This window comes from Eutrigla gurnardus, assembly GCF_963514095.1.
Source record: "Eutrigla gurnardus genome assembly, chromosome: 24".
Lineage (NCBI taxonomy): Eukaryota > Metazoa > Chordata > Actinopteri > Perciformes > Triglidae > Eutrigla > Eutrigla gurnardus.
The window spans coordinates 13,000,023-13,013,333 of NC_139935.1; the positions used below are offsets into that span (position 1 = coordinate 13,000,023).

At 46.2% G+C, this 13,311-nt stretch overlaps 2 protein-coding genes across 2 annotated transcripts in view; both read right to left on the bottom strand.

Moving 5' to 3' along the window:
* The window catches only part of LOC311010071 (uncharacterized protein), a gene marked incomplete at both ends in the record, with an annotated part of 443,514 nt that overhangs the window by 320,263 nt on the left and 109,940 nt on the right, over positions 1-13,311 (bottom strand). The window lies entirely within an intron of this gene.
* The window catches only part of LOC311010027 (scavenger receptor cysteine-rich type 1 protein M130-like), a gene marked incomplete at both ends in the record, with an annotated part of 71,441 nt that continues 65,352 nt past the window's right edge, over positions 7,223-13,311 (bottom strand). Inside the window, 3 exons of the mRNA XM_084004509.1 lie at positions 7,223-7,340; positions 7,442-7,563; positions 8,433-8,515. Coding sequence (XP_083860635.1) covers positions 7,223-7,340; positions 7,442-7,563; positions 8,433-8,515 — 323 coding nt within the window. The remainder of the gene's footprint in view (positions 7,341-7,441; positions 7,564-8,432; positions 8,516-13,311) is intronic.

A 13,311-nucleotide genomic window follows, 5' to 3' on the forward strand; every position in this document is an offset into this window, starting at 1 on the left:
CCAGCGTGGTGAGGGATGCCTTGATACCCTCTGCAATGCAGCTCGGCCCCGTGCAGTGCAGCTTCCATAGCAGGCTGAGGTACAACCTGTGAGGATGCTCTCAATGGCTGCGGAGTAGAAGGTCCTCAGGATGGAGGGGGAGACCTTAAACTTCCTCAGCCGCCGGAGAAATTACGTAAACTATATATAAGGTATGTTCTGTTAGTAAGCAGTGGACGAGGTTCTCCTTGGAACGCCTTGAAAGACGGAGGTCCTTCCTTAAATCCCCTCCCCCAGCGGGGGAACATGAGTATTGACCTGCAGTACAGCCCTCTGGCACCAACCTGTAACAGAAAACACAAGATATTACATTTATTCTGAATGTTTTCCTGTTAATTTGTTGATGAACAGTACTTATTTCTTATCATACACGTATTGCAACCTGTATATATAACATGGATTATTTGTCTAATAAATGATTCACTAATAGCCCACTACTTGTTTTTTTTATCCCACTAAACTCATACATGATATTAAAACGGCTTATATTAGCCTACATGTCTGTTGATTTTGTTTATGCATGCATATGCCTGTCTATTGATAATCAAATAATAGAAGAACTTATTTAAACCAGATAAGTGATATTACTTACTTCAGGGAAATCCAAATTCCATGTATGTGAATAATGTAGCTCCTCCGACGGCCGATTTCCTCCGTCGTCTCCGCGGTGAAGGTGCTGGTGTTCCGTGGTCAGAGGAATAATACAATCTATGAACATTAATGATCGATAAAAGCTGCTTAATAGTTGCAATCGATGGCGAGTGAAAGCAGCTACTCAGGTAAGAGGAAGAAAGCGAGAGCGCGCATTTATAAAAAACTGTAGAAAACATTTGACAATGGTAGTTTGACTGAAAAAATATTTTGAAATATTTAATTAAGTGTAATCCTAATCATGCTTTATATTTTGATAAGTAATGTCCATTAAATGGGAGCTAGAACCGAAATCGATTCAGTTATGTGAGAGAAGAGGAGAACGAGATGTCAATAAAGTTAAAAAAAAAATGTAGTATGAGATGTGTTTGAGGTCACTTCCGTTGTGGGACACTTCTGTTTTTTCCGGCTTTTGTATTTGTGTTGCGGCTTTTGTATTTGGCCTGACACCTCTGGGCCACCGTATTTATGACGCTTGCAATTATCCCTGTGTTTAGCATGTGACTTACCGCAGCAGTTTCTACACGTTCTGCTGTGGATTACCCATAAGTCACTTCTTTTAACCCTGTGCCGCAATGCAACATTGACACCAGCAGATGGCACTGTCCCCATTTATGCAGGCATTTTAACAGACTATTTACAACCCGTTACAAATGCAGGCCATTAAGATCTTTTGTGTTTTATATTTTATTTTAAAGTATGCTAAAAAATGTTATCACTATACGATCACTGTGCAGAAGCGAGTAACGTTACGCTGTGGTTCGAGGAACAGACTGACATCTTTCATTGACACGCTGGTTGTGTGTTGTTCCCATGTTTCAGTTGCAGCAATAAACAAGTCCAGTGGTCCATCCAACCGGTCTCGTCTAAGTTCATAGCAGCAGAGCAAAATCAACAAGGTCACACATACAGAACAGGGCCTTACTGTTATGCATCTTTAACTTGTTCCATGTAATGTCAAACATTGGCCAGCAGATGTCGCCATATTTAACTGGATCCAAACACTGAACGTTTCCACACATTGCTTCGTATTGATTCAGTGGTGGTTCAGAAAGCTTCGGTTTCTCCGTCACTACGTGTTGAACCGTCGTTAATAGAAGCGTGTGACGAGTTAACGGAAAGAACCCCCCCCTCCCTGGCTGTCTGAACCTCTGCGAACCAACAGATCATTGTTGCGAGCGTCAGAGAGAAAATGGAAGAAATCGGGACAGCACGAGGACCTTGCTCACTACCACCTCCTCCTCTCTGACTTCACCTCAACTGTTTCGGCAGCTAAATCTGCCTTCTACCTGGCAAAGATCAACTCTTCTGCCTCCAACCCCAGGAAACTCTTCTCCATGTTCTCTTCCCTCCTCACCCCTCCTACCCCTCCGCCCCCTTCCTTCCTTATGCCGATGACTTTGCAACTTACTTTACCAAGAAAGTAAATGACATCAGCTCCTCATTCACGCCTATTCCCTCCCAGAAGACATCTCCCCCAACTCTCAACTCGGATGGTCTTACCAGCTTTAGCCCCCTCACCTCTGAAGACGTTCACGCACTTGTTACATCTAACCGTGCCACCACCTGCTCCCTTGACCCGATTCCCTCCTCTCTTCTCCAGGACATCTCACACGACATCTTGCCATTCCTCACCACCCTGATCAACTCCTCCCTCACCTCAGGTGTCATTCCAGCGGATTTTAAGACCGCTATCGTGAAGCCTCTCCTGAAAAAACCCACCCTTGACGCTACTGACATCCAAAGCTACAGACCTGTATCTCTTCTTTCATTCCTCTCTAAAACCTTGGAACGTGCTGCCTACAACCAACTGTCATCCTATCTCTTGCGGAAGAACCTCCTAGACCCTAACCAATCAGGATTCAGGACTGCCCACTCCACTGAGACGGCCCTCCTCACTGTGACCGAGTCCCTGCGAGACGCCAAAACATCATCCAACTCCTCCGTTCTCATTCTCCTTGACCTATCTGCTGCATTCGACACAGTCAACCACCAAATTCTCCTCTCCACTCTGGCTGAACTTGGCATAACCGACTCTGCTCTCACCTGGTTTACATCATACCTGACAAACCGCACCTTTCAGGTCACATGGAATGGCTCTATGTCCAAACCCTGCTCTCTGGACACGGGTGTCCCTCAAGGCTCAGTATTAGGACCGCTTCTGTTCTCACTATACACCAGATCACTAGGTTCTGTTATCACATCGCATGGATTCTCCTACCATTGCTACGCTGATGACACCCAGCTGTTCCTCTCTTTTCCCCCGTCCTCTGACGCTCACATTGCAACTCGCATCTCGGACTGTCTGGCTGACATCTCTGTCTGGACAACTGCACATCACCTCAAGCTTAACCTGAATAAAACCGAACTCCTCTTCATCCCAGGGAAAGACTGCCCTCATATGGACCTGTCGGTCACTGTTGAGGGCATCACAGTATTTCCTTCCTCAACTGCGAGGAACCTGGGTGTAATCCTTGATGACCAACTATCCTGCACCCCCAACATCACTGCTGTGGCCCGATCCTGCAGATTTGCCCTCTACAATATCCGCAGGATTCGGACCTTCCTCACAAAGGATGCAACGCAGCTCTTGGTCCAAGCACTGGTTATCTCCCGCCTTGACTACTGCAACTCTCTCCTGGCCGGACTCCCGGCCTATGCGATTAAACCATTGCAGCGTATCCAGAACGCTGCAGCACGCCTTATCTTCAATCTACCCAAATTCTCCCACGTGACCCCCCTCCTCCGTGACCTCCACTGGCTCCCTGTTGCAGCACGCATCCAATTCAAGACGATGACACTGGCCTTCAGGGCCATCAATGGAACGGCACCTGCCTACCTTCAAACACTGGTCAAACCTCATGCCCCGAAGCGAGCACTCCGCTCCTCTACTTCAGCTGGCCGGCTGGTACCACCATCGCTGAAATCAAACAAATGTCGCTCAGCAAAGTCCAGACTCTTCTCTGTTCTGGCGCCTCAGTGGTGGAACGAACTCCCGACCAATGTCAGGACAGCAGAGTCATTTGCCATCTTCCGAAAAAGGCTCAAGACTCACCTGTTCAGACTTCACCTCGACTCTACATAGCATGACCCAATAACACCCTCCCTCGACACCCCCCCCTCCCGCAAAAAAAAAAAAAAAAAACTCGGATCGTAGCACTGTTACTCTTGAAGTACTACTTTACTCAGATGAGGACCTAACACTTGTTCTATTTTTAGCTCTTACTGCATCGGCAATGATACGTCGTGGTTTCTTTGTTTCCTTCTTTTGACAAATGTACTTATTGTAAGTCGCTTTCGACAAAAGCGTCTGCTAAATGACCTAAATGTAAATGTAAATGTAAGTACAACGTCTTGTTTACCTTCCGCTGCTTCCGGTCCGTTTGTTAGCGTCCAAGGCCAAGTCTGAACGTCCTCTCCTCGGCCTCACAGGAATACGTGCGGCCACCGGCTTCAGACGCCATGTTGTCTTCTCCATATTCAGTCCAGTGAAACGTTGGAGAAAACACTCCGCTACACATTACAAACAACAAACTATGGCCTGGAGCCACCGTTTCCCGCACGGACGTTTTGGCCCCGCCCACTTCCGCCTAGGCTCACTCTGCTGCGCTGTGATTGGCCAGTGGAGTTGTTCAGTTCCACTCCTTTAACGGCTACTTGTGTAGCTAGCTAGCATCGAAACAAAGGCCCAATCCCGACATCCCCCCTCACGGACTCACGCACTTTGATGCGCGTTCACGTTAGGTCCCTGAGGGTTCAGGTCTTAGACCTTAGGGGGGACATTGGCATTTGGCCCAAGATGTCGCCCGTCTGGTCATTTCTCCGTTGTTGTCATGGCAACATGTGACCTTTATGGGATGCTTTCATACGATTGTGCTGACATGAAGTGCAGACTGACAGATCCATACAGAATCATTCTAAAGTCAATCACTGTTTCAACTACAGTCCTGTGGACCATCGCACACATATCAGACAGTATATATAGCAATAATAACAATAATTATAATAATAATAAGCAGGACACCACAGGGAGTCGGACCCCATCTCAGTAAACTGAAAACACCATCACCAGTGTCTTTTTATCTTATTACTGCCATTATTTATTCCTTAATATTATATTTATAAATAATAGATACCACTCAAAGTGGTCCAAGACTGATCACAAGATGATGTGAAACTACTTGAATTTAAAAACTGGCAAAGTGATTGAGAACAATGATTTGACACGTTGGAGTCAAACATTTCTTTACAACATTAAAGAGACCAATCGGAAACAGAGACAGACTTTGGACTTTTGATTGGAGGAACTGTTTGGTCCCAGAATGCTCTCTGCCAACTCGTCAGCTGTTTGCTCTCAGCTGGAACACAAAAACAAACAATATGACAAAGTTCACTAATATTGCTGTAAATATGATAAAAAGTGACTTTTAAATACTCACCACTTTTTTAACCGTTAAGAGCTAAATGTGTCAACATGTAGCCGTTCATTTCAGAGTGTCACGTGAAAAAACAGACAGATACATCACATGATGTAATATATATGTATTTATTTACATTTGCACAAAGATTCCAGAGGAGCAGTCGTTGGATGTGAGGATTCCTCCATGTTGGACTTCACCACTAAGAGCCCTGTTCCATGTTATTCTTGTACTATGGGGAGCTTTGCTCCGTTCTATTGACTGGAACACTGTTGATGATGTGAGCCTTACCGTTACACTGAGCCTGCTAGCACTGCTAGTTCACTGGACCATAGATTACCATCCGCATGAACACCTGGGTGATTCATGCATCTGGTTTTAAGTCCAAACACTGGGACTACTATCACTGCCATGCACCAGCATTTTCCAAACACAAACAGTCCTTGAGCTCTTGCTTTGACTTCATGATAGAATTGTGAATAAATAGTGAACGGCACGTCGTAGTCTGTCTTCTCTTTAGTCTGTCTTCACAAATCTCAAACAAACCAACACGCTGAACAGATCTCAGGCTCCTCCAACAAAGCTCCTTAAATGTGTCCAAAACTAAATCACAGCACTTCAAAACCACAACGTACCACATGAAATACTCTAGAAATCAAATATAGGCATAAAATGGAACATAGAAACATGAAATGAGAGATTTGTGGTCGATTGTAATTCCAAAACAAATATACAAAGTCAAGATTTCAATGTTCTACTTCAACTGCATCGACCTGCTGCATATGTTTCTTATGTTTATTCAGATTGTTTGCTTAGTTATGACCATATTTCTCATCAAAATCTGTTCAGTAGAAAAATGAGCAAACTCCCTGAGACAGATGCTTCATCATTATTCTATATACAGACTTTTATTTTGAAATTTACCTTGGATTTACTGATCATCCCATGGCCTCATATTTGTAAATTTTTTGGGCATTTTTGTTTCATTTTGCTTTTTGCTTTCTCTTCTCATCATATAAAACATCGTCATGAATAAAAAGTCACGATAAACAACAACATTCCTGAAACTAAGTCAAATGAGCTCAAAACTTATGAAAAATAGCAAAATCAAGTACAATTGTTATAAAAATTAGCAAAATGATTAATAAGAGTAAAATCCTGAAATACAAAATCAAATACTTGTTTATAAAGTACAACATTAAGTCAACACTTTATGTACAAAATGAAGCAGAATTCTTATGAAATATGAAAATTGGTTCATCAAAAAAATAAGCTGTTCATTGTGATTCTCTTCAGTTAAATGTGTCCTGCTGCCCAAATCGACTTCACAACAACAATGAGCCATGTGAACCACAAGGGGGCGCTGACGTGAAGTCATGACATGTGACTAACAGATGAAGTCGGTGTGAAAACGGTCTCTGGGACCTCCAACAGGACTCTGCAGTCCTGGTGCTGGGAGATTTCAACCACGTCTCCATGAAGAAACCTGTTACCATAGCAACAACAAGCCTCGCTTCAACAAGGAAGTAAGGCACCTATGCAGTGAGACAAATGCTGCATTTCAATGTGGCGACAAAGACCAATACAAACTCCTTAAATAGCAACTTCAAAAGGCAGCTCAAACAGCTGAAGCCACTTCTAGAGTCACACCTGAAAACAAGCTCCAAGTCCATGACTTTAAGGGGGTTTGGCAGGGCCGGCACACAATCACTAACTACAAGACCAAGCATCATGTGAGCCCCCCTTCCTGAGAGGCTGAAGGATTTCTAATAATAATAATAACACATTCAATTTATATAACGCTTTTCTGAACCCAAAGACGCTTTACAGACAAGAGATAAACAGACCATCAGACAAAACAATGAAAGAAAGAAGATGGGTTTGGAGGCGGGACTGGAATATGGTGAGGGACTCAGAATCACAGATGGTTTGGGGAAGGGAGTCCCAGAGCCTGGGAGCTGCCCTGGAGAACGCTCTGTCCCCGAAGCTGCGGAGGTTGGATTTGTGGATGGAGAGGAGACCGGCTGATGTGGATCTGAGGGCCCACGAGGGTTGGTAGGGGGGGAAGAGGTCAGGGAGATGAGGGGGGGCCAGATGTTGGAGTGCCTTCTAGGTCAGACCAGGATTTTGGAGGGGATGCGGTGGGAGATGGGAAGCCAGTGGAGGTTCTTTAGGACTGGGCTGATGAGACGTGCGGCTGCGTTCTGGACCAGTTGGAGTCGGTTTGTGGAGCTGGAGATGATGCCGTGGAGGAATGAGTTACAGTCATCCAGACGGGAGGAAATTAAGGCATGAATGAGGATGGAGATGATGAAGAGGAGGGGGCCGAGTACAGATCCATGGGGAACACCCTGTGTGACTGTGGCTGAGGAAGAGGTGTGGTTATGGAGGGAAAAAAAGTGGGATCTGTTGGAGCCAGCTGAGTGCGGTAACTTCCATACTGACGTCTTGGAGCCTGGAGAGCAGAATGTTATGGCTCACGGTATTGAAGGCTGCGCTCAGATCGAGGAGGGTGAGGATATTGAGGGAACCTGTGTCAGCAGAGGTGAGGAGGTCATTGAGGACTTTGACGAGGGCTGTTTCAGTGCTGTGGAGGGGGCGAACACCAGACTGGAGGGGCTCAAACAGGTTATTAATGTGGAGATGGGATTGTAATTGTGTCATTTCTACTGTAGATTGGAGTCCAGTGAAGCTCAGACCAGCTCTCTCAGTCTCCTCCCCCCCCCCCTTCTCAATCTCAGAGCATGATGTCAGAAGGCTGCTCAACCGTCAAAACATCAGGAAAGCGGCAGGGTGCTTACCAGGGTGAAGTAGAACAGCTCCCCACTGACCCCTCCCACCCAGCACATCACCTGTTCACTCTTTTACCATCAGGGAAGAGGTACAGAAGCATCACCAGCAGATCCTCACGCTTCAGAGATAGCACCTAGCTCCAAACCCCCCACTTCAACATGGACATCTTTTCATGTCCAGAGTAATAACAATATAGTAGAAATGTGATGAGTCATATTTCCAGAGGAACATGCGTATGAACATGAGCTGGTGTCGGTGTGTTAGAAACCCATGTGGATGTGAGAGGAGCTTCTTGGAGGTGCTACTCTGCTCCCCAAGCTCCTTCCTGTTCAGTTGGTCCTCCTTCAGCTCCACCAACGCCCAGGTTGTAGTAATCCGGCTCCACGTCCTCCCGTCTGCCCGGCTTCTGCCCCCTGCTGGCCTGGAGAGACGTGACAGCACACAGACATGTGACTTCCTGCATGGCTCCTCTCTCCAGGTCAATGAACACAGACTGAGTCAGTGCTCTCAACAACAGACATGTGTCAGTACCTTAAAGTAGAAGTAAAGGCCAACGTTCACCAACAGCAGAAGCAGCGGCACGGTGACCACTCTGATGATGACAGGTCTCAGATCTGATGATCAAACACATGGACAGTCATCACATGACTCATCATGACTCCAACAGCTGCCATTCAACACAAACTAGGGACCTGGCATTCTGTCCTCCAGTCCATTGTTTGCTGTCACCATTTACAGACCTGGTTTCACTTTGTTCACTAGATCAGGGCTGGATTCCAGAAAGCAGGTTTAGTTCAAACTCAAGTTTGTTAAGCCTGAGAAGAGGGACACTCTGGGTCCTCTGTTCCACAAAGACAGTGAACCTAAACTTCCACCTAATAGATATGGAAGCACATTGATTGGAGCAGCCTGACGTCGGGACACGATGTTCAGAATCAGAAAGGAGTTTATTGCCGAGCATGGGCAGACTGGCAATCTGGCATCAGATTAAAACCATATGTCTTAGGCTGCCTGTTTGCACAATATTCTTCTGCTTCATTTTCAGCTGCAGCCACATTCTTTTTGTGTCTGTGGGATTAAACCTAAATCTAAAAGAATATTATTACATTTCACTTCTTTCAGTCATGCTAATCAGGAATTGAACAGTCAGCTTACCTACGACAGTGACAGAGAGCAGACGGCTCTCAGAGGAGAAGTTATGAGAAAGAACATGGACGTGATAAACACAGCTGTAGCGTCCCTGGTGGGCGGGCTCTGCAGCAGGAAACAGGAAGTGGGCAGTGTGATTGACAGCTGGCTGGGTGTAGTTGTGTGCTGAGTTGGAGGAGGTGAAGGTGAGCTGGAAGGAGCCTCCTGGGTACTGTGGCTGGACGGAGCAGAAGACGATGAAGGTGGAGCCCCTGAACGCCTGAAACCCCTGCTGCTGGTCCTCGGAGACCCCGTCCATGGAGGAGGACACGGAGATGTTTGGCTGCAGCAGCAGGTCTGTAAAGACAGAGAGATGATGAACGGTCACATGAGGCTCGTTGGAGATGAACTGCTCCTCGCCTGGAAAGTAGACGAGATCAGGCGGCAGCAGCAGGAGGCGGAGCCTAAAAGCTGCCGTCCAGTCCAACGCTTTCCAGCAGCCTTCATAGACGTCACAGGAAGTCATAGAAACAGTTACATCCTGTTAGATGCTACCTGTAGTTTGTGAACACGTTCAGATTGATATATTTTTAAAGAATTCATTTGGATTTATTAATATTTGTTCATAAATATCTGGAAATGTGTGTATGTTGCATTTTATTCTCTCCTTTCCTCTCTTGATGTCTGCCTCGTAAATAATGATGTAACTACTTGTTTTGATAAGTGCTATAAATAACCTTTATTATTATCGTTATAATTATGGTTATTATTATTATCAAACACAAAAGATATGTTTGAAAACTTTGATTACACAACATGAGACTTAAAGCCCACAATCTAGCGTTAAATATTAGAATGAGATCAAGATACACTGTGGAAACAGGAAGTGATGTCACAGGTCTGACAGACAGACAGACAGACAGACAGACAGACAGACAGACAGACAGACAGACAGGTGTGTCCTGCCAGGTGAAGCTCAGCAGTCTATGGAGGGTCTGAAGCTTCCAGAAACCAGCCCACTTCTCTACATTCTAGGACGTCATTGTCCTGGAGAACTTTACAGTTCAGTCCAGTGGAAACCACTGACTGTCACTGGGACAGAGGAAGGGACATACTGGGAACACTGCTGTCATAGATGATGTCATAGATGATGTCATAGATGATGTCACTGAGGGGCTTACCTGAGCAGGTGAGATTCAGGATGGAGGAAGAGTAGTCTGATCTTGCACACTCCCTCAGAGTGGATCCAGAATGAACACAGTCAGACCTGATCCTCCACACAGGTCTGTCTGAGGACTCCTCTCTCCATCCTACAGAAACAGCAGAGCCACAGTCCAGCTCTCTACAGACAACAGCTGCTTCCTTCAGGGTCCAGTCATAGCCATCCACTGGTCTCCAGTCTCCCTGATGTCTCACCTCCAGTGTTCCAGCACAGCGACTGGCTCCTCCCACCAACCTGACATCATCAGGCTCTGAACAGAAAGAAGAGAGTCGTCAGTCAAAGAGCAAAGTGAGTTTGATGAGAACAGAAATGAACCAGATCAAAGCTGCAGCTCCTCTTCTACCTGAGCAGGTGAGTCCAACAGCTTTGCCAGGTGAGCAGGTGTTTCTATCTGAGCCTGAGCTTCTACAGTCCAGGAGAGCAGACTCATGGCCTCCACACTGGAACTCTTTGGTCCACGTTGGAGCCCCCACGTCTCCATAGAGCGCCCCCTGGAGGACTGAAGGAGCCCCACAGCCAAGCTCCCTACAGACCACCTCTGCATCCTGCTGGTCAAAGTCAGCTTCACACACTGAGGACCACCACTGGTTGGACTGGTTGGACTTCACCTCCAGTCTGCCTGAGCACAGACTAGTCCCATTCAGCAGCCTGACAGAGTCTGGAGAGATGATAGAAGATCAAATAGAGAGAGAGAAAAGACACCAGACACCAGAGAAAAAGATGTCATGAAACTATTCAGTGATTCAAACTGGACTCAAAACAATTCCACCATCAGTTCATCATGAACACCAGAACACATGGTTACAACACCACAGCCTGCAGCCATGTTCCATCACATTCCCGTGTCCTCGTGGCTTAAGGGTGAAGCTGATGTGGTCTCTGTCCCACTGTGACACCGAGGTCCACAAGCAGACAACACAACACTTCACTAACTGTGGATGCTCCACGTAATAAGGCAGGGAGACACCAACTGTGCCACGTTAACACCATATCAGCCGTGTGACAAAGAAATGTGTTGCACTCTCTTCACACAGCACTGCTGTTGCAGAATAGTGGGGACGTCCATGTTCTCCCTCATGGTCCTCATGCAGCCGCTAACCTGTGATGATCACATTAGAGCTGCACAGTTTGATGTGTGCACGAGGGCGGAAGTTTGCATCGGGACGATAAGGACAAGTCACAACCAAAGTTTGGGAAAGACAGACTTGTTCCAACCAATATTGTGATGTTTTAATATAACAGAATGTTCTTTTACATAATGCATTGAATAGAATATTTTTCAGCAAAGTTCATCGTTTTCAGTCCAAATATGTCGTTGGCATAATTTCCCATAGACTGGAGTGAGACTATTGGCGTTTCAGAGTGTGATCTCCTTCACAATAAAATATCTTTAGTGGAACGTCAAGATAACGGCATCGTCGTCTTCTTCACTTTTCAATGATACTCGCTTTGAGGTAAGTCTCGTTATCTGCCAACGATATAATACGCTGTTTAATGTTAAATGAAGTTTAAGTGTGTCGTGATTCATTTTTCCTAACGTTACCTTTTCAAACAAGTTTATGTAATGGTATGGGCAGTCACATGTCTGCCTCCTTAATTGATGTGAGTTGATTGGCCTATGAGGTAGGGGAGTGAGGGCATATAGGGAGGCTCTAGCCCCCCCTTTCTTCCTCTTGCTCCCTGGCACTGAGCCCCACCCACTTCCTGGTTGCAGCCTTCCACTTCCACACAGGTAAGGTGCATGGCTGCAGTGTAGTGACGGCCAAAGGGAAGCTTCGAAACAGTTTGAAGCGATGTTTCAGTATGTGTTGAAGCCTTGAAACGAATATGAAACCTGACTCTACAGTGGCATCTAGTGGCCACTTCTGTGCCAAAGGAGTTTTCTTTGGCCAAAAGTGGCCAAAGAAAACTCCTAATTATGTGCCACTATGAAATGAGCCGGTTTTAGGTTTCCTTAATTTAAGTAGAATACAGGTTGAATTAAAGAAAATTATTAAAAATAAACAAATGACACATTGTTATATGCATTACAATTATCAAAGATTTTTATTCAGAAATAATATCTGTTCAGCTCTTTTTGAGCTGAGTGTTTCTTTTTTTGGATAACACTTCCCATCCATCCATCCATCCATTTTCTACCGCTTATCCAGTATTTAGGGTCACGGGGGGGCTGGAGCCGATCCCAGCTGTCATTGGGCGAAGGCATAACACTTCCCCTGCTTTTGAAAAAATCCTTTCACAGGGTACACTTGTTGCAGGGACACTTAAACATTTCTTAGTCAGTTGGTACAAATTAGGGAAGACAACACGTCGCTCTTGCCAGTATTTCAAATGATCTGCCCATCTTGGAATAACCGTTTCGAAACAGGCGTTCCTTCAATCACTGAACTACAGTCACGCGACATGCGCGTTTCAGAACCGCTTTTCGGCACAACGTTTCGAAACGTTTCGATCCGGGACTTCAGAGAAGCGCCGACACGCCCGTTTCGGAAGTCACATCACTACTGCAGTGCTGCTGCTCGTGTTTTGGCTCTCGTTGGATGGTATTAATTTATTTGCGTTGTTAGCGGGTAGTTGAGGCCGCGGTTACTGTCCCCGTTCCAGTACGCACCTGTGACTGGAGGACTAAGCTGCGTACTCGCAGCATCTCTTGTGTTTTGAGTCATTAGTGGCGTCAGCTGATCGGCAACCTGTTGATTTTCCCTGTAGCTTCTGGACTCTCCATCCGCGGACCTGAGACGCTCCTTCTTCCACGGAGCAGTACATTCTCCCTCTTTGGTTGACCACAAGGACACCTGCAAAATAGTCGCAGCTTAAAGAGAAGTAGCCTGGGATCACTGCTGCTTCGCCGGGCCCCGAGTCGAGCCGCGACTCGGTGACGACTGTAGACTGTGTGACTGTTTAATTGTTGTCGGCGGAGCTCACCGCGGCTCCACGTTGCGCCTCGGCGCGTTCTCTGCTCGCTATAAACTGCGACACCTGCTGCCTGCAAACGTTCCCTCCGCCCCGTCCTCAGTCACGGGCCGAGCGGCTGCACCACGAGGACTCGTGGCTGTTTGG